At 48.1% G+C, this 27115-nt stretch overlaps 1 protein-coding gene across 1 annotated transcript; it reads left to right on the forward strand.

Moving 5' to 3' along the window:
- The first annotated feature begins 1043 nt into the window (after positions 1 to 1043).
- USP39 (ubiquitin specific peptidase 39) lies at positions 1044 to 26046 on the forward strand. Its single transcript, XM_004612027.2, has 13 exons — positions 1044 to 1343; positions 4197 to 4266; positions 4698 to 4792; positions 8164 to 8300; positions 9205 to 9357; positions 10018 to 10243; positions 10844 to 10921; positions 13583 to 13650; positions 14635 to 14823; positions 17382 to 17524; positions 21587 to 21722; positions 23794 to 23880; positions 25578 to 26046. Exons 1-13 carry the CDS (start codon positions 1076 to 1078, stop codon positions 25623 to 25625), a joined length of 1698 nt encoding a protein of 565 aa, XP_004612084.1. The 5' UTR covers positions 1044 to 1075; the 3' UTR covers positions 25626 to 26046.
- The last annotated feature ends 1069 nt before the right edge of the window (positions 26047 to 27115 follow it).

The raw sequence follows: 27115 nt of genomic DNA on the forward strand, positions 1-27115 counted from the left end.
GCAGACGTCACGTCCGCAGGGGGCGGGCCCAGCCGAGCGACCGGGCGCGCTGAGTGGCCCGCGCGGGTGGCGCTCAGCAGCGGGGGCGCCCGGCTTCCACGCCCCGGGCGGGGCTTCTCTTTGTGACTCATCAATGGGAAGCTGATGCCCGGGTCTTGCTGCTGACGCCCCAGAACCTCTGGAAAAATACGAAGCCTACATCACCCCGCTCAGAGTTCAGAATCACGCCTTTCCGTTGTCCTCTTTTTGGTGAACCTGCCTCACCAGTTGCGTGACCTCGGCAGGCATTTGAATCTTGCCGTGCTTTGGTTTTCTCATTTGTAAACAGGGACACTGAAAGCACCTGGTTATAAGGATGGGGTGGGCGGCGGACACCGCGGTAGTGGGGATTGGGCAGCCTTGCGACCCCGCCTTCAGTCGGCTAGGCGTCGGACAAATGACTTAACGATTCCCGCGGGAGAACTCAGGGCTTTGAACGGATCTGGGCATTATTTATTTGCAGCGGAGTGTGTGGGGAGAGTGGGGGACACTGCACCGGGTGGTGCTCCGGGCTTACTCCGGGCTCTGCGCTCAGGGATCACTGCTGATGCGTTCGGGATCTTACGGGATCCCGGGGATCAATCCCGGTCGGTGCCGTGTAAGGCAAGCGCCCGACTTGTACTATCTCTCCTACCCATGCCTCTTTAGTTTTGGGGTCCACACCAAGCAGTGCTTAGGGACCACTCCCGGCTTAGCCGGGCAGGGGAAGGGGGCGTGGTAGTTTCCAGAACCCGGGACCTCTCGTATGCTAAAGCAGCCTCACAGCCTGTTGAGCTCTCTTCCCGGCCCAGGTTTCTGCGTCTTTACAACTTGAAATTATGGGTCAAGTGGCAGTAAGCCCGCAAACCGTTCACGCAGTGTCACCCCCGCCCGCCCAACAGAACACCTCGAGCTCCTTGCAGGCAGTCCCGCCCCGCAGCTTCCGGCGGTGTGCCGTGTCCCTAGCGGCGGCCCGTAGAGCGGCTCTGATTGGCTGCGCGGCCGCGCGCTCGTCCATGCCTGGCGCCTGCGCACGACTCCTCGGCCGCCGGTGGCGATGTCAGGCCGGTCCAAACGGGAGTCTCGTGGTTCGACCCGCGGGAAGCGCGAGTCCGAGACGCGGAGCAGCTCGGGTCGAGTCAAGCGGGAACGCGACCGGGAACGGGAGAGCGAGGTGCCGAGCTCCCGGAGCAGCCCGGTGCGCGTGAAGCGGGAAGTCGAGGCTGCCGGCGCGCGCGCGGCCCCGGCGCCCGTGGTCCCGGCGGTGCGGGTGAAGCGGGAGCGCGAGGCCGATGAGGATTCGGAGCCCGAGCGGGAGGTGCGAGGTGCGCGGGGCCAACCTGGGACGGGCACGGGCCCCACTCCGCCGCCGGGGGAAGCCCGCACCACCACGGTCTAGACCTCTAGTGCCTTTCAGTGGGCGCAGCCCCAGGCTGAGTTGGGACTCTGATTGCACTTCCAGTGACAGTGAGAGTGGCCTCCCTTTGCCGAATGCCTAACGTGGGCCAGTCCCTGTGCCCATTTACAGGTGTTCCTTCCCGGGGGTTTTACAGAGCACTCGGAGAGTGAAGTCTGGCCGTCATTTTTTCCTTTGGGGCTATACCTGGCGATGCTCAGGGCTTGCTCCTGGCTCTGTGCTCAGCGGTGACTCCTGGCCGTCTTGGGGCACCGTGCTACCGGGGATCGAACGCTGGTCGGCCTCTTGCAAGGCAAGTGCCCTAACCGGTGGACTATTGCTCCGGCCCCCTGTCTGTTATTTTGGCAGCAGGCCAGAGTCGAGGGCCGAGCGAACGCTGAGTACTTGCCCCGTTGTTTTGGTTGATAGCAGCTAATCCGATCCCGACTCAGAACTGGGCACGGCGGATCCGGGCTGGAGGCTTCACGTCGCTGTCACTCAGTGAATCAGTGAACCTGTGACTCTTGAGAGCCCTCTGACAACAGCCAGTGGGCCTCCCTCTGGCACTGCACCGTTAGCTGCTTTCTGGTGTAAACTTTCTGCTGCTTGTTATTTCTAGAGATCTCTACGTGTAATCCCTGGTTTCCTGTTTTTAATTTGTGCTAATTTCCAGTTTGTTGATATATTTACTGTCATTAAGTGGGTTTCCATCATTTCTGAGGTTTTTTTTTTAACTGTCCACTACAGTTACTCTGAACTTGTAATACTTGCTTTCTTTGCTGCTGTGTGCAAGGGACCACTCCTGGGGCCTCTGGGTGGATCTGAACTCTGGTTGGATATATGCAAGGCAGAGCATACCTGCTGTACTCTCTGTGGCCCCAATTTTGGAATTCTTGCCAAGAACCTGTTCTTTATAGTTGGTTTCTGTTGGCTTAGCGGGAGCCTGCTGAAGGAGCAGGTGGGCATGTAGAGGAGGAAACATAGTTAATTTTGTTTTGTCTTTTTGGCCACACCCTGTGATTCTCTGGGGACTGGCCCGTGGTACCAGAATTCAGCAGGGTGGGTGGCAGGCAAGCAAATGCCTCATCCTGTATACTGTCTCTTTGGTTCCATGGGAGTATGGTTTAAAGAAGAGTGCAGGTGTACATTCTAAAACTACCACTTGTTGGCTGGAGAGTGAGTACAGGAGGTAAGGTGCTTGTCTTGCATGCAGCCCACCTGGCTTTGATCCCCAGCACCCCTTAAGTTCTCCTGAGCCTGCCTACAGTGATCTCTGACCCCAAAACAAAAAATCCTACTACTTGTTAAAAACAAAACAACTGTGGCTTCCCTAGAACTGAAGCATCTGAGATTTGTTTTGGGGCCACATGAGGCAGTACTCAGGGCTTTCTTCTCATTCTGCATTCAGGTATCACTCGTGGCTTGCTTGGGGGAACCACAGTTAGTGTGAGGGACAGAATTTCTGTCCCTTGCATGGGTCAGCTGCGTGCAAGGCTATCTACTGTATTGTTTTTCCAGCCCCATGTGAGAGTTTTTTTGTACCTTATTTACAAGTTACTAAGTTAGACTGCCACAATTTTGTGGTTCCTGATGGAAGACACGTGACTAGGGTCTGAGACAATGTATTACAGCTGTAACAGTAGCCAGAATACAGTGTTGATGTCAGTTCCAACAGCCTCAGGTGAAGAGGACCCTTAAAAATAGAACAAGACCTTCTTGGAGACGAACTGTTGGTTTCTAGAACCGAATCTTTTATAATGGACCTTGAGATTGCCTCTCCTTTGCTCTGCAGGAGATAGCATCTCTTTCCCCAGGGTGTCTACATCCTGGGCAAGATAGTCTGGAGAAAGTGGAGCTCTGCTCACCTTATGTGTGTAAAGGACCAGTGCAGAGTTGTCTCCTAACTGTTAACTTACGAAGGGGTACACATGACTACCTGAGAAGGGGGTATTGGGGATCGAGCCTGAGTTAGCCACATACAAGTCAGATGCCCTACCCAATGTACTATTGCTCTAATCCAAACTTTATTTCCATTTTTTTGGGGTGGTGATGGTGCTATATCCATTGTTGCTCAGGGCTTATTCCTAGACCTGCACTCAGGGATCACTCCTGGCAGGCTGGGGAGACCATATATGGTTTCGGGATCAAACCCTGTGCAAGGCAAGCTCCGTGCCTGCTGTACTGTAGTTATGGCTCTCTCTTTCTCTTTCTCTCCCCTTCCTCCTCCCTCCCTCCCTTCCTTTCTCCCTTCCCCTCCCTACCCCCTTGCCGCCCTCCTTTCTTGGGCTCCTTCTTGTTCTGTGTTCTGGGTTATAGTTTTGTGAAGGGTTACACAGCTTGTACCGTTAGTGGTTTTTTTTTTTTTTTTGCTGTTATCAGGCTGCTTCTATAGCACCTTTCCTAGTTACTTCTTCCCACCCACCTCTACTTTTGTTCTTTTTTTTTTTGGTCATACCCTGTTGGTACTCAAGGGACCATGCAGTCCCAAGGGTCAAACCCAGGCCTCTGAGCCATCTGCCTGGCCTAGTTCCCCTCTGTTTCCTTTGTACTGGTCATTGGTAGGGAATACAAGTTTGTTGATATGTTCAGTGTTTTTTTGTTCTTGGGCCAAAGCCAGAGGTGCCTGGTGCCTTGTTCGCAGCTGTGCTTGGGGCCGCTTTTTGCAGTGTTTGGGGAACCGTGCAATGCCAGGGATCAAACCTGGACTCCCACTTGCAGACCCTGCTGCAAGATCCCAACCTCAGCTTTACTTTTCCAAAGCTTCTGATGTTTTTCTTTTCAGCAAAGAATGGCCGGGTGGATTCCGAGGATCGAAGGAGCCGACACTGCCCGTACCTGGATACCATTAACAGGTCAGAAGGGTTGGGTGCTGGGGATTGAGCCTTATGGCCACACACAAGGTGAGTCCCTTACCCGCTGTGCACTCTCTGACCCTGATAGACCCTTACTTTGAACTTGAATAGATTTATTATAGGGACTTTTAGAATGCTGTTGGGGTCCTGCTTGTACCTTTTTTCCCCAGTGAAAATCACCCTAATGGCAGGTTCTTTAATGCGAAAGGATTGTTGGCATGCTTTTGGTACAGTATGGTAAAGCCTGCTTTGGGACTTGGTGGGTAGAGGTGTTGTGTTCAGTGCCAGGGGAAGAATTAGTCTGTCCCCATGTTCTCCACTTACTGGGGGATGCTGTGTGGCATTGTGGAATTGGAGCCTGTGCTCTTCTGTTGGGAACTTTCCTGGACGTTTGTTCCTATGAATTGCTTTTTGTCTTGTCTGGTTTTTAGGAGTGTGCTGGACTTCGACTTTGAGAAGCTGTGTTCCATCTCGCTCTCCCATATAAATGCATATGCCTGTCTGGTGTGTGGCAAGTACTTTCAGGGTAAATACACATTATACATTATAAATTTGTTATATTTTTATTAGGTTTTTGGGCCATTCCTGGTAATGCTCAGGGGCTGTTTCTGGCTCGACACTCAGGGACCCTATGGAATGCCAGGGATTGAACCCAGGTCAGCTGTGTGTAAGGCCAGCACTCTCTCTCCCGTATCTCTCCTGCCCACATAAATTTGTGAAGTTTTTAATGCTTAGCCATAGGTCTGCTTCAGAGAAGTGTTTATATATATATATATATATATATATATATATATATATATATATATATATTGTATCATACTCAGCTGTGCTCAGGGTTTATTTCTGGCTCTGCTCTCAGGAATCATTCTTGGTGCTCATTGGACCATACTGGGTGCTGGGGATTGTACCCAGGTCGGCTGCATGCAAGGCAATTGTCCTACCTACTGAACACTCCCTCCAGTCCTGCTCCAGAGTTTTTTGTTGGTTTTTTGGTTCTGGGGGTTGACCAAGGCTTCTTTATTTCTTTGCTTTTTTTTTTTTTTTTGGCTCTGTACTCAGGGATCTCTCCTGGCAGGGTTTGAACTGCATGGGGTGCTGGGGATCAGATCTGGGTCAGCCACATGTAAGGCAAGCACCCTGCCCATCATACTATCTAGCCTCCCAGGCCCTCTTTAGATGTGAAGCATGTGCTCTACTACTTAAGAACATCCCTGGCCAGAGATTTTGTTTTTGATAGTTGAGAGAACATGGTTACGGTAATTTTAATGTTTATACTTTTGATGTACAAAATGCCAAAAAACACTACACTGTTGTCCTTGTGTCATTTCTAGTCTGTGTCTTCCTTTCCAGAGGTTTTTTTTTTTTTTTTAGAGAAAGTAAACTGCTATGAGGAGGCATGTCTAAAATTTATATCTTTGTTCCCAGTAATGGGAACACTCTTTATACCCTTAAAAATCAACAGCAGATTCTTTGAAATCTTTGAAATCCCTAGAACCTGAATATATGTGAAAGGGAAAAGAATGATGTAAGGGGCCAGGAAGAGTTTGTGTTTTGTATATGGAGGCCTGGGTTCAATATCCCGCACCACATGGTCTCCAGAACATTGCTACTAAGTATCACCAGGTATGGCCCCAAAAGAGTGTGTGTGTGTGGGAATTATTTGAAAGACTAGGAGGACACCTCAGAGACTGGATATATGTACACACATATACACAGAGAAGCATGTGCTCACATCTACACATGTAGATATCTTTTATTTTAGGAGACACACCAGTACTGTTTCTGTCGTTGTCACTCTCGGGGGTTCCTTCACGCATGATATGCATTCCAGCCATTTGAGCTATCTTCTGGCACCTGAATCTGGAGTTTTCTTAGTGTGATGCTGGGGAGTGAACCCAGGTGCTCATGCTTGCAAGAGAAGTACTCCTGCCGAGTTAATTCTCTGCCCTGGGTATTTGAATTGTGATGATTTGTTTTCTTTTATTCCTCCTGTTGTATGGGACCATACCCAGGTAGTTGACCTGGAGGTGCTCAGGGCTCATGCAGTGTGTTGGGTCTTGAACCTGGGCCTTCTGAATGCAAAGTAATGCTCTAACCCTTAGCTGTTTTCCCAGTCTATGTGTGTGTGTTTGTGTGTCTGTGTGTGTGTGTGTGTGTGTCTGTGTGTGTATTTTTCTTCTTTAGCCAAGACAGAAGGTATGACATTGTATATGTTATATTTATCCACAGTTGATTGCTGAACTAAGGGCAGAGGACCAAAAGGGACTGTTCTCTCAAAAGTGGTAGTGGCAATCAAATGATGATCTGTTCTGCATCCATAGAGACAAATTATAGAAAGCGTGCACTATTAGTTTATACCAACATCCCTTGCCTCTGTCACTCCTCATTTATTTTTCTTGGCTTTGTTTTTGGTACCCAGTGGTGTACAGGGATCACACCTGGCAGTGCAGGACCTGGGATTGAATCCATGTACATGTGACACTCCTTTCCTCACTCACTGGCCCCTCTTGGTTTCCTCACAGATCAAGTAAAGAATGACTTCATTTGAAATAAGGACCCTGTCTCTGTTATGGGATTCAAAGTATCCTGAGGAAAAAGCAGCCATGGGCTTTTGTTTTTGCTTCTACTTGGCTCTCAGGGATGCTGAGGCTTCTTGGGTGATGATGCTGTGGCTGAGAGAGCCCAGCCCGGAGCTTGAGCTTTTCTTATCCTTTCTCTGGGTCTGTGCTCTGTGAAAATTTTTATTGTTTTAAAAAATTTTTTTCGAGGCTGGAGCGATAGTATAGCGGGTAGGGCGTTTGCCTTGCACGTGGCTGACCCGGGTTCGATTCCCAGCATCCCATATGGTCCCCTAAACACTGCCAGGAGTAATTTCTGAGTACATGAGCCGGAAATAATCCTGTGCATCGCCAGGTGTCACCCAAAAAGCAAAAAAAAAAAAAATTTTTTTTCTTGAAATTTAGGATTTTAATTCATTTAAGCCAAACAGTACATAGTGCAGTGAATACTCAGAAGAAGTACGAGCCTATTCCTTCTAATAGTTAAGGTTAGCATATAAAATAATTGGGGGCTGGAGAGATAGTACAGGGGTTAAGACATTTACTTTGACTTGTATTCTATCCCTGGCATCCCTGAGCACCGCAGGAGTAATTCCTGAGTGCAGAGCCAGGATTAATTCTGCCCCACTCCCCCCACCCCCACCCCGCAGCATTGCCGGGTCGGGTCCCCATCCCCTTCCCCCCAAATACAAAGCGAACTCTGTAAGACTGTAAAGATTACTGTTATACCCGGGCCTCAGTGGAAGTAAGCACAACAGGAGGTGAAATAAGTGAAGATCAGTATCAACTGGAATGTGTGTGGGGTCTATGGAAGGAGATGGGGGTGGCCTCTACGTAGTAGTACATCTCGGGTTTGGATGGGGTAAGGAAGAGAGTCTGCAAGGGAGTGGCCCCTGAATCCTGGCACTTAGGCACAGAACTGGGAGCTGAAGGCTGGGTGATGACGAACTGTCACAGGATTTGTGAATACAGTGTGTATATCTGTGTACATATTATTATACATAACAGGTACTTCTGATTTCTGAGATAACATAAAACTAGTTCACATGAGTATATATTTTGAACACATCTGTACACATATAGCTCATGCTTGTGTCTGTGAAGGTAGTTTTCCCAAGCCAGTGTCTTACATGTTCTAGAGAATAAAGTAACTACTGAGCTCATCTCTGTTGCTCGCTTGACGTGAGGAAGTTCATGTGGGAATTTGTTTCATTGGTGGCATAGTACTTTGTATTGATTTTAATGTATTTCGGTACCAACTCATGAAGGGAGAGTCAAGCCTGATCGGTGCCTTTCTGGAATCTGCCCTTCTCTTACAGCCTTTCATCCTTCCCTACAGGTCGGGGTTTGAAGTCTCATGCCTACATTCACAGTGTCCAGTTTAGCCACCATGTTTTCCTAAACCTCCACACCCTCAAGTTTTACTGCCTCCCAGACAACTATGAGATTATTGATTCCTCACTGGAGGATATCACGGTACGTGGGCAAGAAAGTTTATTTGGAACCAGTTTTCTTTGGGGCCTTCCCCCCTGAGCTCTGAGGGAAGGTCTTGATCTCCTGCTGGGGCTTCTTTTCCCTTTGGGAAGAAGCAGGACAGGCAAGTAAGAAAGTTAGGTTTCACGACTATGACCTGTCGTCTGAACCTAGCTGTTATTTCTGTTTTTAATGTGGAGGCTTAGACCCGGGGAAGTAAGACTTTTTTAACCATGGCTAAAGCAGTATTTTTGTTTGTTTGGGGGCCACGTCTGGCAGTGCTCAGGACTTTCTCCTGGCTCTGCACTCAGGGGACCATTTGGGGTGCTGGTGACCAAGGGTTGACTGCATGCAAGGCAAGCCCCGTATCCGCTCTACTGTCTATCCAGTCCCAACTTAAGCTGCTTTTATAAGCTTTTTTGTTTGTCTTTATTTTGGAGCCATATTCATTGGTTCTTCCGTCTCTCAGAGAGTCTGGCAAGCTACTGAGAGTATCCTACCCACACGACAACGCAGAGCCTGGCAAGCTCCCTGTGGCCAGGCACCAGCTCTGGGGTCCTGCTCTAGACTGGACTCTGCTGCTTGCAGAGGTGTCGTCTCCTGTGGCTCCGACAGTCATTTGCTCTGAGCTTGGCTGGACATGCGGTGTGAGGAGAGACCTGGATTCAGTGATTCAGTTTAAGGACCAGCTTTCTTTGTTAGTTTCAGACGGGCTTAAGCATCCTTCTTTGTTAGCAGTGTGGAAGGGATGACTTAACCCCTCTTGCTGTGGTTTTTGCACCCACTGTTGGGGGTGAGATGTTTATAACCAGAGCATATTTTGTTGGGGGCAGAAGTGTTGCTTTAGATATATCTTGGAAACTCTGGACAGCCCTAAAGCATCTTAATTTTTCCTTTTGCTCTGCAGTATGTGTTGAAGCCCACTTTTACAAAGCAGCAGATTGCAAACTTGGACAAGCAAGCGAAATTGTCCCGGGCATATGATGGCACCACCTACCTGCCGGGTATTGTGGGTCTGAATAATATAAAGGCCAATGACTATGCCAACGCCGTCCTTCAGGTACAACCAGTATGGGAGTGGGGCGCGGTGGGCGTCCTGAGACTATTGGGGGAGAAATGAGTCTCTTCTGGGAATGTGCTGTTGGTCAGCCCCAGACACCCAGGTATTGCCCAGGATTGCTTGAATGTTTGTTGCCAATGCAGAGAATGTTCCTGTGTGTGCTAAAGGAGCACAGTGCGGCAGCCGAAGGTAGTGGGTGACAGAACTGGAGGTGACAGCTTCACATAAGAGACGGTGTGCTGTCTGCCGCATTGTTTTCTTTCCTGGCACAGACTCTCATCCTGCCAGTTCTCCAATGTCTCAGTTCTTAGAGGTCCTGCCCCTGCTCAAGCCTCAGAATAGCCAAGGCAGACAGCCAGAGTGGTCCTATGAGTTGTGCTTTTGTTTGGGGTCATATCTGGCATTATTTAAGGGCTGCCCCCGTTTCTGCTTAGAAGTTATTCCTGGCCATGTCAGGGGTTAAGGCGCTTGCCTTGCATGTGGCTGACCCTGATTCAATCCCTGGTACCACATGGTCCCATGAGCACCAGCAGAAGCCTCTCCCAGCACCTCCCAGTATGACCCAAGGACCCCTCTTTCCCCTTCTGAAGGGGGGTAAAATAACTTTTTGGGGGGTTCCTGAATGGAGTCACCAGATTCATTGGCATGTTCGGCTTCCAGGCCCTGTCTAACGTTCCTCCTCTCCGGAACTACTTCCTGGAAGAAGACAACTATAAGAACATCAAGCGTCCTCCTGGGGATATCATGTTTTTGTTGGTCCAGCGGTTTGGAGAGCTGATGAGAAAGCTCTGGAATCCTCGGAATTTCAAGGCTCATGTCTCTCCCCATGAGATGCTGCAGGCTGTTGTTCTTTGCAGCAAGAAGACTTTTCAGATCACCAAGCAGGGTAAGGAACAAATCACTCACATTCAAAATCACTCACGCTCTCTGACTGGCACCAAACCTAGTTTGGTGAACAGATTTATTCTCACTTCGTATTGAACCACAAAGCAGCCAGATCAGCGTCTAACAGGTGGTGGGTTAGGGCCCTCCTAGGCTTTTCAGAATCCAAGTTCTAAGAGGTTTCTGACCTCTGAGTAGAAAGTCTGTGTTGGGGTTTGGAGAGGGCTCCCAAGTACTGCTTAGGACCCAGGGGCTACTCTGCAAGGTTCACCTGACTCTGTGGATTTGGGGCTGCCTTGAGTGCACCCTAACCACTGTACTAGCTGTCCCTCCCAGGACTGATGTCTTAGAAACATTCTGGTTGAGGAGTGACTTAGGGAAAGTTCCGTAAGGCCATTTGACGGCTGTGAGAAACAGTCCTGGATTAGGGAGGCTAGCCCAGGGTCCTGGATGGAACTGAGAGCTGACAGTTAGTGGCCAGCTAGAGGGTGCCCAGGGGACGATACGGTGTAGCTGAGAGGGAGGAGAGATGCAGGACTTCGGGTGGAATTAAGCCGTAGAGTGCCTGGCTCCCGTTGTGATGTGTCCCACCCTTCTTTTCCAGGGGATGGAGTTGACTTTCTGTCTTGGTTCCTGAATGCTCTGCACTCGGCTCTGGGAGGCACGAAAAAGAAAAAGAAGAGTAAGTCTTGTCGTATCGTAAAAGAAACTCTTTTTTTTTTTTTTAATTCTTGCAACTTCCAGTTCTTTTATTCTTTTTTTTAAAAAAATTTTTTATTTTATTGAATCACCATGTGGAAAATTACAATGCTTTCAGGTTTAAGTCTCAGTTATACAATGCTGAAACAACCATCCCTTCACCAGTGCCCATATTCCACCACCAGAAAAAAAATTAAAAATACCAAAAACCCAGTATACTTCCCATCCCTCGGCCCCCCCACCCCGCCCCGCGAACTGATAAATTTCACTTTACTTTCTCTTTACTTTGGTTACATTCAATATTTCAACAAAAAACTCACTATTATTGTTAGGAGTTCCCCACTAGAGTCAGACCTGTTGTAAAGAGATATGAGGTCTAGCGGCTGCGCAGTTTTGGATTTCTGTATTTTAGCAACTAAGTCCAGGGAAATTTCTTCCAGATACTGCATCATTGCAAGCTTGTAACTCTCATTTGTGGTCCTCATAATAAGGCGGTCGCCACGCCCTTCACCCCTGGCAAGGAAAAAAAGCGAGAGAGAGAAATACCTTTCCCCTCCTGGGCAGGCATGGGGCCGAGGCTTAGTTCTCAGTCTGGAGACATTCTGCAAGGAGCTGCCCATCCTAAAAGTAGTTTAGCTGGCCTCTGGAGTCATGCTTGTGCAGCTGCGGAGAGGCCACACACGTGCGGCCCCCAGGATCACATCATGGCGGCCTCTTTTATTCTTAACTACCTTTTTTGGTGTGTGTTGAGATAGTGTTTGTGCTAAATTTTGTTCATTAATTTTCACTGTCACTGTCATCCTGTTGCTCATCGATTTGTTCGAGCAGGCACCAGTAACATCTCTCATTGTGAGACTTATTTTTACTGTTTTTGGCATATTGCATATGCCACGGGGAGCTTGCCAGGCTCTGCCGTGCGGGCGCAATACTCTCAGTAACTTGCTGCGCTCTCCGAGAGGGGCGGAGGAATCGAACACAGGTCAGCCGCGTGAAAGGCGAACGCCCTATCACTGTGCTATTGCTCCAGCCCTTTGTTTATTAATAAGCCTCTGATTTTTCTTTTTAGACTGAAAATAATAAATAGACTTTTTGTTTGTTTTTGGGTTTTGAGCCACACCCAGCGGTGGTCTGGGCTTACAACTAACTGGCTCTATGATCACAGATTACTCTTGGCTGTATACAGGGGACCATTTGCAGTGCTGGAGTTCAGACTGGCCTTGGCTGGTTATAAGGCAAATGCCTTAACCCCTGTATGTGTCTGACCCCTAATAGTACTTTTATTAAGTGAAAACGGACGTCCTGGCCCACTTTCCAACCAGGACTGAGCAGCATATTATAGACCCTCCAAGCATGCAGGAGTTATCCTGAAGGCCTTAGAGATAGCTCAACAGCTGACCATATACTTTGTTGCAGGAGGTCTAGGTTTGATCCTTGGCACTGTATGGTCCCCTCAAGCACTGCCAGAAATGACCCCCCAACTCAGAGCCAGGAATAGTATCCAAGCACCATTGAGTGGGACTCAAAAACAAAATTTGGCCATGAGATAGTTCAGTGGGTAGGGGACATGCCTAGACTCCTCTGACCCTTGCATTGAACTGCTGGCCCTGTTGGCGGAATTGCTGGTGAGGTCTCTGGGCCACTGAGTTACACATGGGGGACCTTCCCCCTCCCTTCCCCTCCAAGAAAGCCCACCAAAACTCAAAATAGCAATGAAAGAGTTAGTGTTAGGAGACCTTGGTGGGTGGTTTGTCTAGCATAGAAGTTGCCGTTTGGCGCAGGGGATCAGACCTGTGTCGGCCATGTGCAGGGCAAGCGCCTTCCCTGATGTACCTTCTCTCTAGGCCCTCGTGTTAATGTTCCTTGATGTCATCTGCAGCTGCTACTAGAGGATCCTGCTACCTCAGTCAGGTGGTCATTTCGGCCTGTGCTCATCTTCTGAGTCCTTTAGCTTGTGTGATGTCCGGATTTTGGAACTGTTTTATGTTCTGATTCACTGTCTGGTTATATTCTTCTGTCCTTTAGTCTGTTTTTTTTTTTTTTTCTTGCATGTCCATTGCAAGAGGGACATTTCTTCCCTTGGGAAGTTCCTTGGCTATATCTTGTTTTATGAGAAAGAGGGAGAGAGGGAGAAAATAAGGGAGGGAGAGAGGGAGACTTCTGTTTCAGGCTTTGTAAATCACTAATTCTTTCAAATGCATTTCATTTTCCTCTTATGGGACAGACTTAAAAATCACCTTATAAATGGAAGGCCTTATAAAGGTTATCTTGTGTAGAAGACAGACATAAAAGAATTATAAAAATAACATAGTAGTATATGTTATAAAGGCAAACTTCTTTTTGCTTTTTGGATCACACCTGGCTATGCACAGGGGTTACTTCTGGCTTTGCACTCAGGAATGACTCCTGGAGGTGCTTGGGGAACCACATGGGATGCTGGGAATTGAACCGGGGTCGGCTGCATGCAAAGCAAACAACCCTACCTGCTATACTATTGCTCCAGCCCCTTAAAGGCAAACTTCTGTATTTATTTAGTCTTAGGCTGGGAAATACTGAATTATTTCAGAAATATGGAAGCTTTCTTTAGAGTTTATTTTAGAGATACTTTTCTAATTTGAAAATTTGTATTTTGACCTTTCTTGTACAGCCATTGTGACTGACGTTTTCCAGGGGTCCATGAGGATTTTCACCAAAAAGCTTCCCCATCCAGATCTGGTGAGTGAGTTGAACCTGAGTCATGGGCAGATTCCCATTCGTTGTGTGGGATTCTGAGTTGACGAAAAAAATGGTTAGACAACTGCCAAGACTTTTTTTTTTTTTACTTTGGCTTTTTGGGTCACACCCGGTGATGCACAGGGGTTACTCCTGGCTCATGCACTCAGGAATTACTCCTGGCGATGCTCAGGGGACCATATGGGATGCTGTGAATAGAACCCGGGTTGGCTGTGTGCAAGGCAAATACCCTACCTGCTGTGCGGTCACTCCAGCCCCACTGCCAAGACCTTTTATCTGAGGAAGAAGATTGACCAAACTCCTGCAGAGTGGCAGTCCCCTAGGCTCTCACCACTGCAGGGTTCTGTATTGTGGGGGTTGGTGGGTGGATACAGACTTGTTTCTTTTCCTACAGAGCTGGGGATCAAACCCTAAGCATGCAAAGTGTGCTCCCTGCTTCCCATACCCTCCTTTTTGTTTTGTTTTTTGGGCCACACCTGGTGGTGCTCACAGGTTAGTCCACCTCCCACTGCACTCAGTAATCACTCCTGGAGCTGCTCAGGGTGCACATATGGAATGCCTGGGATTGAACTTGGGTTGGCTGGGTACAAGGCCCTACCCGCTGTACTATCATTGGGTACCTATATCCCTCTCTGAAAACAGACTGTTTTCGAGTGGCTTGGCCACTGGGTGGTGCAGGTGCGCCCTCTCAGACAGCTCAGCTCAGCTTTCTAGGTTTTGGAAGTGCTTTTTGGTTAGTCTGTTATCTAAAGGAAGTGGGACCTCATGGAAGATGGAAGTCTGTGCCTGATCCAAATGGGTGGTGCTAAAGGTCACAAGAGCGCCCCATCTCTGGGCACCCCCCTTCATTCATACTTGGGTAGAGTGCTGTGACAGAAGGAAGAGGCAGCCAAAGCCTCGTTTCTCTGCTCTGGGTGCCCTGCGTGCGGCCCTCACGCCTTCCTGGTGTCCTCCCTCGTTCTCCAGCCAGCAGAAGAGAAGGAGCAGCTGCTGCACAATGACGAGTACCAGGAGACGATGGTGGAGTCCACCTTCATGTACCTGACGCTGGACCTGCCTACTGCCCCCCTCTACAAGGATGAGAAGGAGCAGCTCATCATCCCCCAGGTGCCGCTCTTCAACATCCTGGCCAAGTTCAACGGCATCACGGAGAAGGTAGCCCACCCCCGCGCCCGACTTTGTCAGTTGATTTGTTTTTATTTTGTCATTCCCTCCCCCCACCTTAAAAGTAATATTTTGTTTCATTAAAGATGGAATCTCTTACCTCCTTTTGTGAGTTTCTGTGGATTTGTGAGAATTGAGAATTTGAAGAGAGGGCACTATAATCCTGGTTAAGAATTTGGAGAGGGGGCGCTGGAGCGATAGCACAGCGGGTGGGGCATTTGCCTTGCACGAGGCCAACCTGGGTCCAATCCCCAGCATCCCATATGGTCCCCTGGGCACTGCCGCCAGGAGTAATTCCTGAGTGTAGAGCCAGGAGTAACCCCTATGCATTGCTGCGTGTGACCCAGAAAGCAAAAAAAAAAGAAGAAGAAGAAGAAGAAGAAGAATTTGGAGAGGTGCTGTCAGCCAGAAACAGAACTGTCTTGGAACCTCCATGAAGCTAATATGGGTGTAATAAATGATTTACATACATGTGGGAATTCCCAAATGATTATTGGAAATTGTGGTAACTTATATAATATTCATTAGTGTATTGTCTCTTGTTAAATTCTTAAACTTTTTTTTTTTTTTTTTTTTTTGCTTTTTGGGTCACACCCAGCTATTCTCAGGGGTTAATCCTGGCTTTGTACTCTGGAATTACTCCTGGCAGTGCTTGGGGGACCATATGGGATGCCGGGGATCGAACCCAGGTCGGCCGCGTGCAAGGCAAACGCCCTACCCACTGTGCTATCGCTCCGGCCCCCTTAAACTTTTTTTTTTTTTTGAGGAATAGCATCATCATGATCATCATTATCATCATTATTATTGTTGTTGTTGTTGTTATTGTTATTAACTATTTTACAGTTTACTGCACTTGAAATACTTCATTTTTGCTTTTTTTAGGTTTTGGGCCACACCTGCTGGTGCTCAGGGCTTACTCCTTACCCTCTCTGTGGTCACTCCTGGCAGGCTCAGGGACCCTATGGGGTGCCAGGGATTAAACTCTTGTTGACTGTGTGCCAGGCATTTGCTTTGGTTGCGTCTACCATTACTTCATTTTATACTAAGGTGATTGAAGAGGGGTGCCGAGGTGCTTACTACCCGCTATGTATGCTATAGCTCTCACTCCATGAAGATTGTCTGTCTGTCTCTCTCTTCCCCTTCCTTCCTCTCCCGTCCCCTCTCTGCGATGGTCAGGGCTTACTCCTGGCTCTGCACTCAGGAATCACTCCGAGTGGTGCCCAGGGAACCATGTGGGATCTGGGGATTGAACCTGGCGACCATAATGGGGTGCAAGGCAAGTGCCCTACCTGCTGTGCTATCACTCTGGCCCCTGAAAGTTGTTTATTTCATTTAAGTTGTCTAATTTATGGACATTTAGCTGTCCATAGTTTTCTTTTTTGTTTATTTTTAATGTACTAAATTGTATTGAAGAAAAATAAATTCATGTGTCCTAGCTGTTTCCTAGCTGTCAACTCGTGGGCTAAAGTGTGTGCTCCTGACCCCTCGTCCCCCTTCCATTCCCTCAGATGTGCGGGCTGAATCCTCAGTTTATGTTGCTGACACATTGCATTTGTCTCCTGTGGTCTCCTGGGGCTTTGAGGAGGAAGGAACTGAGAATATCCGCTGCCTCCATTGCTGTCACTGATGAGTCTCTCCTCACGCTTCCTGAGGTTCCTTCCTCTGAGATAGCCGTGTGTATGCATCTCATGTCAGGAAGTTCTCTCTAGGCGATGCAGACTTCTCTGGTTTGAAATTTGCAACTTTAAACACGTTTTTCCCCACTTGATATTTTTGCTTTTCTTCTAGATGCAAATACTGTGTTTCTCTGTGTAATTGTCACAGCCAGTGTTTTCAGTTTAAAAATTGGTTTATAATCTTTAAACAAGTTTTACACAGTTATGCTTATGAGTGAAATGTGATCCCTTCTTTTCCCTTGTTAGAGTTCAGCAGTGTTGTTATGTATTGGTCAAAACACAGTTCACAGTGGAGGCATTTTAGTCAGCATTAGCTATGTTGTCATTTCTAAATCTGCATGGATTCTGGGATCAAGTGTCTTCTGAATTCTAAGTCTAAGACAGGCTTACGTTAAAACTCCAGATAAGGGGGCCGGAGCGATAGCACAGCGGGTAGGGCGTTTGCCTTGCACGCGGCCGACCCGGGTTCGATCCCCGGCATCCCATATGGTCCCCCAAGCACTGCCAGGAGTAATTCCTGAGTGCAAAGCCAGGAGTAACCCCTGAGCATCGCTGGGTGTGACCCAAAAAGCAAAAAAAAAAAAAAAAAAAAAAAAAACTCCAGATAAGGGCCAGGACCATAGTACAGCTGGGAAGGCACTTGCCTGGTCTGTAGCTGACTTGGGTTCAGTGCCTGGCACCACCTATGGTCCCCTGAGTCCCACAGGTGATCCCTGAGCACAGAGCCAGCAGTAGCCCCTCAGCATCCCCTCAGCATCCCTGGGTGTGTGGCCCAAAGCAAAATAAACAAAAATCCAAATCAAACCCAAACAAAATTCATACTCCTCTCTGATACTCTAGTACTAATTTGATGATTTATTTTTTTCTCTCTAGGAATATAAGACCTATAAAGAGAACTTTCTGAAGCGTTTCCAGCTTACCAAGTTGCCTCCATATCTAATCTTTTGTATTAAGAGATTTACTAAGAACAATTTTTTTGTGGAGAAGAATCCAACAATTGTCAACTTCCCTATTACGTGAGTATCATCTTGTTTCACTTTCACTTCCTCTTAGGGTGGATGAGTCTAGATTCTGAATTTATTTACTTTCTTCAAGCAGGACAGTTTGCCAGGGATTGAGCGTAGGCCTTCATATACGCAAATACCATTAAATTGCATCCCTAACCCAGAATTATCGTTTGGTTCTTTTAAAAAACAAAACACCTTATCCTCTGTGCTATCTCTTTATCCCTGGAAACACTTTTTTTTTTTTTTTAAGTTTTGCTTGATTTGGGAGCTATACCTGTTTGTTTGTTGTTTTTTTTTCTTTTTGGGTCACACCCGGCGATGCACAGGGGTCTCTCCTGGCTCATGCACTCAGGAATTACTCCTGGCAGTGCTTGGGGGACCATATGGGATGCTGGGATTCGAACCCGCGTTGGCTGTGTGCAAGGCAAACGCCCTACTCGCTGTGCTATCACTCCAGCCCCATTGGGGGCTATACCTGTGCTCAAAGCTTACTCCTGGCTCTGTGCTTATGTCACTCCTGGTGGGCTTCAGGGGACTATAAGGGGCAAATTGGATTGAGCCGAGGTACTTACTGAGGTACTTACTTGCATGCACCGCAAGTAAGTACTTTACCAGGTATGCTGTCTTTCTGGCCCTTGAATTCCACCCTTTCCCCCTCCTCCAATTTTTGTTTTTTGTTAAAATGGTGCTCAGGGATTACTCCCGGCTCTTTGCTTATGGATCATTGGCGAGGCTTAGGGGACCATATGTGGTGCTGGGGATCAAACCTGAGTTGACCATGTCCAAGGGAAGTGACCTAGCCTCTGTACTATTGACCCCCGAATTTCCTCTTCTTCCTGGAAAGTTCACATGCATATTTTTTATTTTTCTTTCTTTTTCGGTCACATCTGGCTCAGGAGTTACTCCTGGCAGTGTTTGGGGGATCATATGGGATGCTGGGAATTGAACCTGAGTTGGCTGCATGCAAGGCAAACGCCTTACCCACTGTGCTATCGCTCCAGCCCCTCACATGCATATTTTATTGATGTCTCTGTCTCTCTTTGGTGTTGGGTCATACCTGGAGGTACTAAGGTACTCTCTTTTTCTGACTCAGTACTTGGGGGACCATGCAGTACCAGGAACCCATCCCAGACTTTCCTTGTGCACAGTATGTGTTCCAGCCCTCTGAGCGCTTTCCTTGGCCTAGCTGTATTCTCTTATGCCTGAACTGAGACCATTGGGCCGAGCCCTAGGGGTCTTTCCAGGTATAGCATGTTATTCTTTCTGATTGATGACCACCCAGAGTCAAAGCAGTGGACCATGAGGAGAGCGCATTAGTATTTAGAGTTACAGAAGAACCAGCCTCCCGCCTCCCTCCATCTCATCTCCCTTCTTCCTGCTCAGGACTTACTCCTGACTCTGCTCTCTGGGATCACTCCTGGCGGGGCTGGGATTGAACCCTGTTGGCACGTGACTTCGTGCCAGATGTGCTTTGGCTCTCTGGCCCCTTAACCATTCTGCTCTTACATGCGTGATAGCATCTTGTATGTCAGCGTCTTGTATGTGTGACGAGTGGAGTGACGTTGGGGCACATGGCGCCAGCTATAGGAGGATGTCACAGAGGGGTTTTCATTGAGAGCCGAGATGAAGTTTTATTTTCAAACTAGAAATGAAATGTTGTGAATTGCCAAATTCCCTGTGCTGTGTCTGTTCTGGACGCAGGGCAGTCCAGGGGAAGGCTCCTGCCCACTTACCCCAGAAGCCTCACCTCGTTGGTATCTTTTGTATTAGCTGTGGAATATGTTCACTTTGTCACCAGTTGCATTTGAATTTGTGGTAACTGATCAGCAATTACTTTTCTGAAAATTCTTTTTTTTTATTATTATTAACTCATTAATAAGTCAGCCTGTGACTGATTCCTAGAAGCCTCCACTTTGACTGTTTTATGCCTCGTTGTTATTGTCAGGATAATAGTTTGAGATCCTAAATTTTGCTTTGTCATTATTGCTGTGTGCTGGAGGTTCCACTGGCAGCAAAGCTGGGACTGCATTGGGTGGCATTGGGGACAGTGTCGGGATTGTGGCCTTGAACACATGCAAAGCAGGCATTCGAGGTAGTGAATGTACTGAGCCATACTTCAGGATTGACAAAGGACCTTTTCTCCTTTTTCTTTCTTTTATTTATTTTTTTAAATTAAAATTTAAAAAATTTTTTTTATTAAATTACTATGTGAAAAGTTACAAAGCTTTCAGCCTTAAGTCTCAGTCATACAATGATCAAACACCCATCCCTTCACCAGTGCATATGTTCCACCACCAGGAACCCCAGTATACCTACCATCCCACTCCCCCCTCCCCCCTACTTGTGTGGCTGATGATTTTCACTTTACTTTCTCTTTACTTTGGTTACATCAATATTTCAACAGAAGACTCACTATTATTATTTGGAATTTTCCCCAACAATCAGACTTGCCGAAAAGGTATCATTTGATAATTTGTTTTACATTTCTGAGAATGAGGAGCATGTGAGGTTTTGCATTTCTGGTATTTTAGTAATTAAGTCCAGCGAGATTTCTGCCAGAAATCACATTATTGCAAGCTCGTACCTCTCTTTAGTGGGCCTTATAAGATGTTGGTCACCACGCTGCCGCCGGGGAAAGCAAAGGCCAAGAGAGAAAAACCTTTCCCCTTCCGGGGCATCATGGGCATGTAGCTTAGTTCACAGTCTAGAGGCATTTCTGCAAGAAGATGCTGGGTGCCGAAAGTAGTTAGTTGGCCTCCAGGATCATGGGCATTCAGGAATGGAGGGGCCGCTCATGTCTCCTTCTTTTTTTTCTTTTCTTTTCTTTCTTTTTTTTTTTTTTTAGCTTTTTTTTTTTGTGTTTGGGCCACAGCTGACTGTGTTCAGAGCTTACCTCTTGTGGAACTCCGGTCCATATGGGGTGCTGGATATTGAACCTGGGTCAGCTCTGTGCAAGACAAGTGCCCTACCCATTGTACTATAGCTCCATTTCTTAAGACTCATATCAAATTATCTTTAGTGATGAAATTTCATTGTACTTTTGAATTGTCAATATGTAAAAAGTAGCAGCAGTACAGAGAGCTTTATTTTTTATTTTATTTTTTTTCTTTTTGGGTCACACCTGGTGATGCACAGGGGTTACTCCTGGCTCTGCACTCAGGAATTACCCCTGGCTGTGCTCAGGGGACCATATGGGATGTTGGGATTTGAACCCGGGTCGGCCGCGTGCAAGGCAAGTGCCCTACCCGCTGTGCTATTGCTCCAGCCCCAGTACAGAGAGCTTTATAACAGAATTGTTTGTATAAACAAGCTACATGTACCGGATAGCTTATGTTGACATTTTTTGTGTTTTGGACAGACAGGATATCAGTGTCCGGCTGGAGAGGTCCCTAAAAGGGCTGACCATGACTTGCACGTGGAAGGCCAGTCTTAGGTTCCCAGCACCACAGTGTCCCCTGGTACCGTTGAGAGTAACCCTCACTCAGAGGAGTAGCCCCTGAGCACTGCCAGGTGTGATGCCAAACCACCTTCCATCCCCAAAGGAAAAAAAGATACTCCCAGTCTAAACTCCATTAGGAGGTACCTATCTGTTTAGACATTGGCACGATCACTTTTTTGCTGGGGGGATGTATACCTGCAGTGCTCTGGAGCTTCTCCCTGCTGGGGTCACTCCCAGCAGTGCCCCCAGAGAGCACCTAGTGCTGGAGATCCAGCTGGGGCTCCACCATGCACCCCGTCCCCAGTCTGCCTCCATGGCAGCTTTTCCTCCCTCCCGCTTTCCTTTTCCCTCTCCCTCTCCCCCCACTCTCTTTCTTTCTCTCTCTCTCTCCCCCCTCCCCTTTTGCGCACTATCGTTTGCAGTACAGGTACCGAAAGGTTATCATTTATATCCCCTTATCCCTTTGCCTACTTTCAGTTGTTGTACATTTATGCTTCCATGAGTGAGTAAAATGCATCAGGTAAAAACACAAGAGGAGATTTTATTCCCGGTATGTCACGAAGCTTCTCTGCATTTGAAAGTGACATTCAGGTAAGAGTTGCCTAATCTGGCTGCGTCTCTGTCATCCCCAGGAATGTGGATCTGAGAGAGTACTTGTCTGAGGAAGTACAGGCAGTGCACAAGAACACCACCTACGACCTCATCGCTAACATCGTCCACGACGGCAAACCCTCCGAGGGCTCCTACCGGATCCACGTGCTCCACCATGTGAGTGCTGCTGCTCAGGCGCCCTGCGGTTTCTCCGTGCCTGCCCTTCTCTGGGGATTCTGGCTGGCAGTGTGTGGCTTCCAACAGTGCTTCTCCACATGGAGCCACATGGGATTCACTTGGGAGACTTCGAATCTCCTGATCCTGGGGCACTGCCGCCAGGCCAGTGAGCTAGAGGAGTGTGATTCATGCCCGGGAAGCTGCCAGACATCCACCAGCGCACAAGACAGCCCCCAAAACACAGAGTTGTCCGGCCCCAAACGTCAGTCAGCTGTGCTTTCCAGGGAGGGCAGGGCTGCGATGGGGGGAGGCAGGGGCCTGGGGCCACTGGCCACTTGGTGCTTGTTCATGTTAAAGACAGTGGGTTTCCTAGGGGGATTAATTTTGTTTCTGGAAAGGGAACAGTAGGCCAAACTTGGGGGCCTTTATCTTCACCTTTTTTTTAACTCGAATTGTGTTCTCAGGGTTTGTGGGTAGAAAGTTCGCTTAAAGTTCTCCCAGTAGTCCCCCGCACAGTTTAGTGAGTGCGTCTCAGCCGGGACGCTGGTGGGGGGAGTCTTAGGTGAGTAGTGGGTGATCACTTCCTCCTCCTCCTGCTTATTTTTTAAAAATGTTTGAACCACAACTGACTCTGCTCAAGGATCACTCCTGGTGGGGTTTGGGTGAAGATATGGGATGCTGGGGATCAAGCCTGGGTCTGCCATATGCAAGGCAGTTGCCTTCCCCAATGTAGTATCTCCAGCCCCTGCCCCCCTCTTTATTCATCAGCCTCAGAGAGTCACTGCAGTGTTTGAGACACCACTGTACTGAGTGATCCTCAAAAGGAATTGGATTCATTCATATCCACTTCCCCGTAGAAGCTCTTTATTTTATTTATTTATTTATTTATTTATTTATTTATTTATTTATTTATTTATTTATTTATTTTCCCCTGCTTTTTGGGTCACACCCAGCACTGCACAGGAGTTACTCCTGGCTCTGCACTCAGTTATTACTCTTGGCAGCGCTTGGGGTTACCATATGGGATGCTAGGGATCAAACTCGGTTTGGTTGCATGCAAGGCAAACGCCCTACCCACTGTATTATCACTCCACCCATCAAAAAACATTTTTATTCTGTAATTTAATATGGAATATGATGTACTTTTTGATTATAATCATAGGGTTGGTATTTTTTTTTCTTTTCTTCTTTTTTTTTTTTTTTTTCTTTTTTGGGTCACACCTGGTGATGCACAAGGGTTACTCCTGGCTCTGCACTCAGGAATTACCCCTGGCCGTGCTCAGGGGACCATATGGGATGCTGGGATTTGAACCCGGGTCGGCCGCGTGCAAGGCAAACGCCCTACCCGCTGTGCTATCTCTCCAGCCCCTTCTTTTTTTTTTTTTTAATCTTTTTGGGTCACACCTGGCAATGCTCAGGGGTTACTCCTGGCTCGGCATCAGGAATCACTCCTGGCATTGCTTGAGGGACCACATGGGATGCTGGGGATCAAATTCGGGTCAGCCACATGCAAAGCAAGTGCCCTACCCACACTCCAATCCCAATTGTAGATTTTTTTTTAAAAAAGTGTTCTGTTTTTTTGTTTTGTTTTGTCTTGGTTTTTGGCCACACCTGGCAGTGCTCAGCTTATTCCTGGGTCTGCTCAGGGATCGCTCTTGGTGGGCTCAGGGGACAGTATGGGATGCCGGGGATCAAACCCAGGTCAGCTGTGTGCAAGGCAAGGGCCCTCCCCCTGTACTATTGCTCTGGCCCTTACTCTCTTTTATTTCAAAAGCAATGCATATTTATTGGAAAAAATTATATAGAACTTTGCAAAAAAAGAGAAGTTAAAAAGCTCTTTCAATATGAATACCCAGAAGAAATCAGTGTTAGAGCCCAGTATGCAGAAGGGCTAACAACCGCTCCTGAGAATGGCGTAGAGTAAAGGGCCTGACGCCTCCTACTTGCGAGTCTTGCCAGAGGCCATCTGGGGTTCATTCTTATTTTCTAACTTTTGGCCATAATTCCTTCCTTTTTGATTGTAGGCAACAGCCTGACCCAATCTTTCTTCACACCTTCATTCCTCTTGCAGGGTACGGGAAAATGGTATGAATTACAGGACCTTCAGGTGACCGACATCCTTCCGCAGATGATCACCCTCTCTGAGGCTTACATTCAGGTAGGTTGGCCAAAGACTTGGTGAGTGTTGAGTAGTGGGTGATGAGAGGAGCATTACAGGAAGTGGAGACAGGAAGGGGGGACTGAATTAGCCCTTTGATCAGGCTGGGTGCCTCTCTTAGTTTTTGTTTTTGGACCAGACTCAGCAGTGCTCATGGCTCTGTGCTCAGGGATCAGTTCTGGCGGGCTCGGGGCACCATATGGGGTGCCAGCAATCGGACCCAGATTGGCTACATACAAGGCAAGGGCCTACCTGCTGTAGTATTGCACCGGCCCCTAGGCTGGGTGCCTTTTGGGAAGCACTGAGTAGCGAGTAGGGCCGGGTTACTGAACTGTGAACGCAAGGAATGCTGGGGAGCACAGAAGGGTATGAGTGGCCCAGGGAGATAGGCAGACGCAGGTTAGTTTGCAGAGGTGTATGGCTTGGTTTCAAGGAGTATGAGCCTGGAATCATTAGGGATGCCAACTCAAGTGTCCCTAAAATGTCCCCAGTCCCCTAGGGACTCTTCATGACCCACTCAGCACTGCCCCATATCTGTGGGAATATGGGCTCACGTTATTAATGTTGTCTTCAGCGAGGTGAAGCCCCATGGTGCAGAGTACTTCTCAGTAACTTCCCATTGCCTCGTAAAGGAGAGGCCTGAGATTAAGAAAAAGCTACAGCTTTTTTTTTTTTTTTTTTTTTGCTTTTTGGGTCACACCCATCGGTGCTCAGGGGTTACTCCTGGCTTTGCACTCAGGAATTACTCCTGGCGGTGCTTGGGGGACCATATGGGATGCCGGGGATCGAACCCGGGTCGGCCGTGTGCAAGGCAAACGCCCTACCCGATGTGCTATCGCTCCGGCCCCGAAAAAGCTACAGCTTTATAGAAAAGATGAGAGACAGGACCAGAGCAGTATCACAGTGGGTAGGCACTTAGCATACATGCAGCTCATCAGGTTTGATCCTGGTATCCCCTGTGTTCCCCCGAGCCTCACTAAGAGTGACCCCTGAATGCAGAGCCAGGAGTAAGCCTTGAGCATCACTAGGTGTGGCCCCAAAATCAAAAATAAAGAAAAGGTGAAATTATGTTTTTCTTTTGTTTTGTTTGTGGACCACACCTGGCAGTGCTCAGGGCTTACACATAGTTCTTTGTTCAGGGATCACCCCTAGTGGGGCTCAGGGATCATATGGGGTGCTGGGGATCGAACCTGAGTTGGTCCTGTGCAAGGCAAGAGCCCTACTCTCTCTCCGGCCCTGAAAGATGTAATTACAGGGCCGGAGTGATAGTACAGTGGGTGTGATGCTTGCCTTGCACGTGGCCAACCCAGATTCTATCTCCAGTATCCCATTTGGTCCTCCGAGCCTGCTGGGAGTATTCCCTGAGTATTGCTGAGTATCCCCCCCCAAAAAAAAGGAAGAAAAAGAAAAAAGAGAGACACTATCATTCCTAGAGACAGCTTCTTCTCAGCCACTTTGTTTAAGAATGAATCTTTATTTTCAGACCACAGTAGGTGTGGGAAGTGAGAGAGAGAAGGAATAGGCGGGAGAATGAAACTAAGATGAGATCAGTCAGCTGACAGGTTGGCCGCAGGCTTATTTCAGGGCCGTGAGCAGATGGTGGGACGACAGGCTGTGGCGTAGTGCAGAACAAGTGCTGGAGAATTGCTTGTGAGTTAAATGCCTCTTCCGTGTTTGTTGTGTTCCTTTCTCCATAGATTTGGAAGAGGCGAGATAACGATGAAACCAATCAGCAGGGGGCTTGAAGGAGAAGTCTGGGCCCTCGTTCCCAGGGTGGAAGCTGTAACAGACTGACTGGCCTGTGTCGAGGGTCAGCTCATTTCCTCATGGTTCAGAGGGGCCCACTTCCCTGGGAAGGCTCAGTGCTGACCCCTTGCTCTTGGTCGATCGCTTTACTGTAGTTAGGAGCTCCTTTCCCTTCCTGTCTGGCCCACTGGTAGCATCAGCAGAACAGAACTCTTTGACAGATGTGTGTAACTTATTTTTGAGTAGCTGGGAGTACCTGACAGGCAAGGTCATTTCTTCTAAGCATCAAAATCCTCAGGATTCTAAGAAGAAGAGCACGAAGGCTAGTAACGTCCTACATTCACAGGGAGATTATTTCCATTGGTTCTTTGCATTTCCTCATGTGATTTTTGGAACCAATTAAATATTTTCTTTTGTAAAGCCAGTCTCTTTTCCTGTCTTTCCCTGGGGCTGTTGTCTGAGGGAAGATTGTTTTAACCTGTCTCCTGACAGCCTGTTACCTGGTGCCAGTCAGCTGCAGGTGTGTGTCGGTGAGAATCCACCTGTCTTAACATCTGACTCATGTCCAGCTATGAGAAACGTTTGGCACTTAGGGGTCAAGCCCCCGTTTTGCCGAACTAATGTCATTGGGGTGTGTGTTGCCTGTTTGTCTTTACAGCTGGGGCCACGCTGTAGATAAGAGAGATGGGAAATTTTAGGCTTTTCAGGACATGACCCCAAAAGGAGGAAATTTAAACTTCAGTCACAAAACCAGGATTCGGTGGCTGGGGTGATAACACAGCGGCATAGTTTTTGTTTCCAAAATTTAATGTCTTGGGATTGAGTCTAAAACATAAACAGTACTGGGGGCTGGAGTGATAGTATAGCAGGTAAGGCGTTTGCCTTGCACGCGGCCAACCTGGGTTCAAATCCCAGCAATCCCATATGGTCCCCTGAGCACCGCCAGGAGTAATTCCTGAGTGCAGAGCCAGGAGTGGCCCCTGTGCATCGCCAGGTGTGACCCAAAAAGCCAAAAAAAAAAACCAAAAAACCATAAACAGTAAACGTAGATGTAAGGGCCAGGGTGTTTAGTCTCTACCTATTGTGAATAGTTTCATTTTTGTTTGGGGCCCACGTCCTCTTGTGCTCCCTGCACTGTCCAGAGCTGGTTTCTGCCCCTTCCAAGAGCCACTTGGGGGCATGGTTGTTTGCAGACCTTGGCTGATGCTGCTGGCACCTAGTCCGGGCTGTGGTTGCTGCCCTGCGTCATCAGGGGCACTTCCTGGGCCACTGCCTCCCCATGCCCTCCATCGGGCCATTCTTCCTCCTGGTATCATCTGGACACAAGTTCCTAGAAGCCACGCTGCCCCCTAGAAAGGTCAGAAAATCGCATCTGCTGCCCAGGTGCTGCTGTGCCCATGTGGCCGAACACAAGTGGGGCCTGAGCACAGCTGGCCCCCATATCTCCCCTCTTGGGATACACACTGGGGCTCTCCCTGTCCTGGGAGAA

This window comes from Sorex araneus, chromosome X (assembly GCF_027595985.1).
Source record: "Sorex araneus isolate mSorAra2 chromosome X, mSorAra2.pri, whole genome shotgun sequence".
Lineage (NCBI taxonomy): Eukaryota > Metazoa > Chordata > Mammalia > Eulipotyphla > Soricidae > Sorex > Sorex araneus.

Coding starts and splice junctions, on each gene's coding strand:
- USP39 (XM_004612027.2), top strand. CDS start 1,076: ATGTCAGGCCGGTCCAAACGGGAGTCTCGTGGTTCGACCCGCGGGAAG. Junction 4,793..8,163: donor GTGTGGCAAGTACTTTCAGG/GTAAATACACAT, acceptor CCTTCCCTACAG/GTCGGGGTTTGAAGTCTCAT. Junction 23,881..25,577: donor TCTCTGAGGCTTACATTCAG/GTAGGTTGGCCA, acceptor CTTTCTCCATAG/ATTTGGAAGAGGCGAGATAA.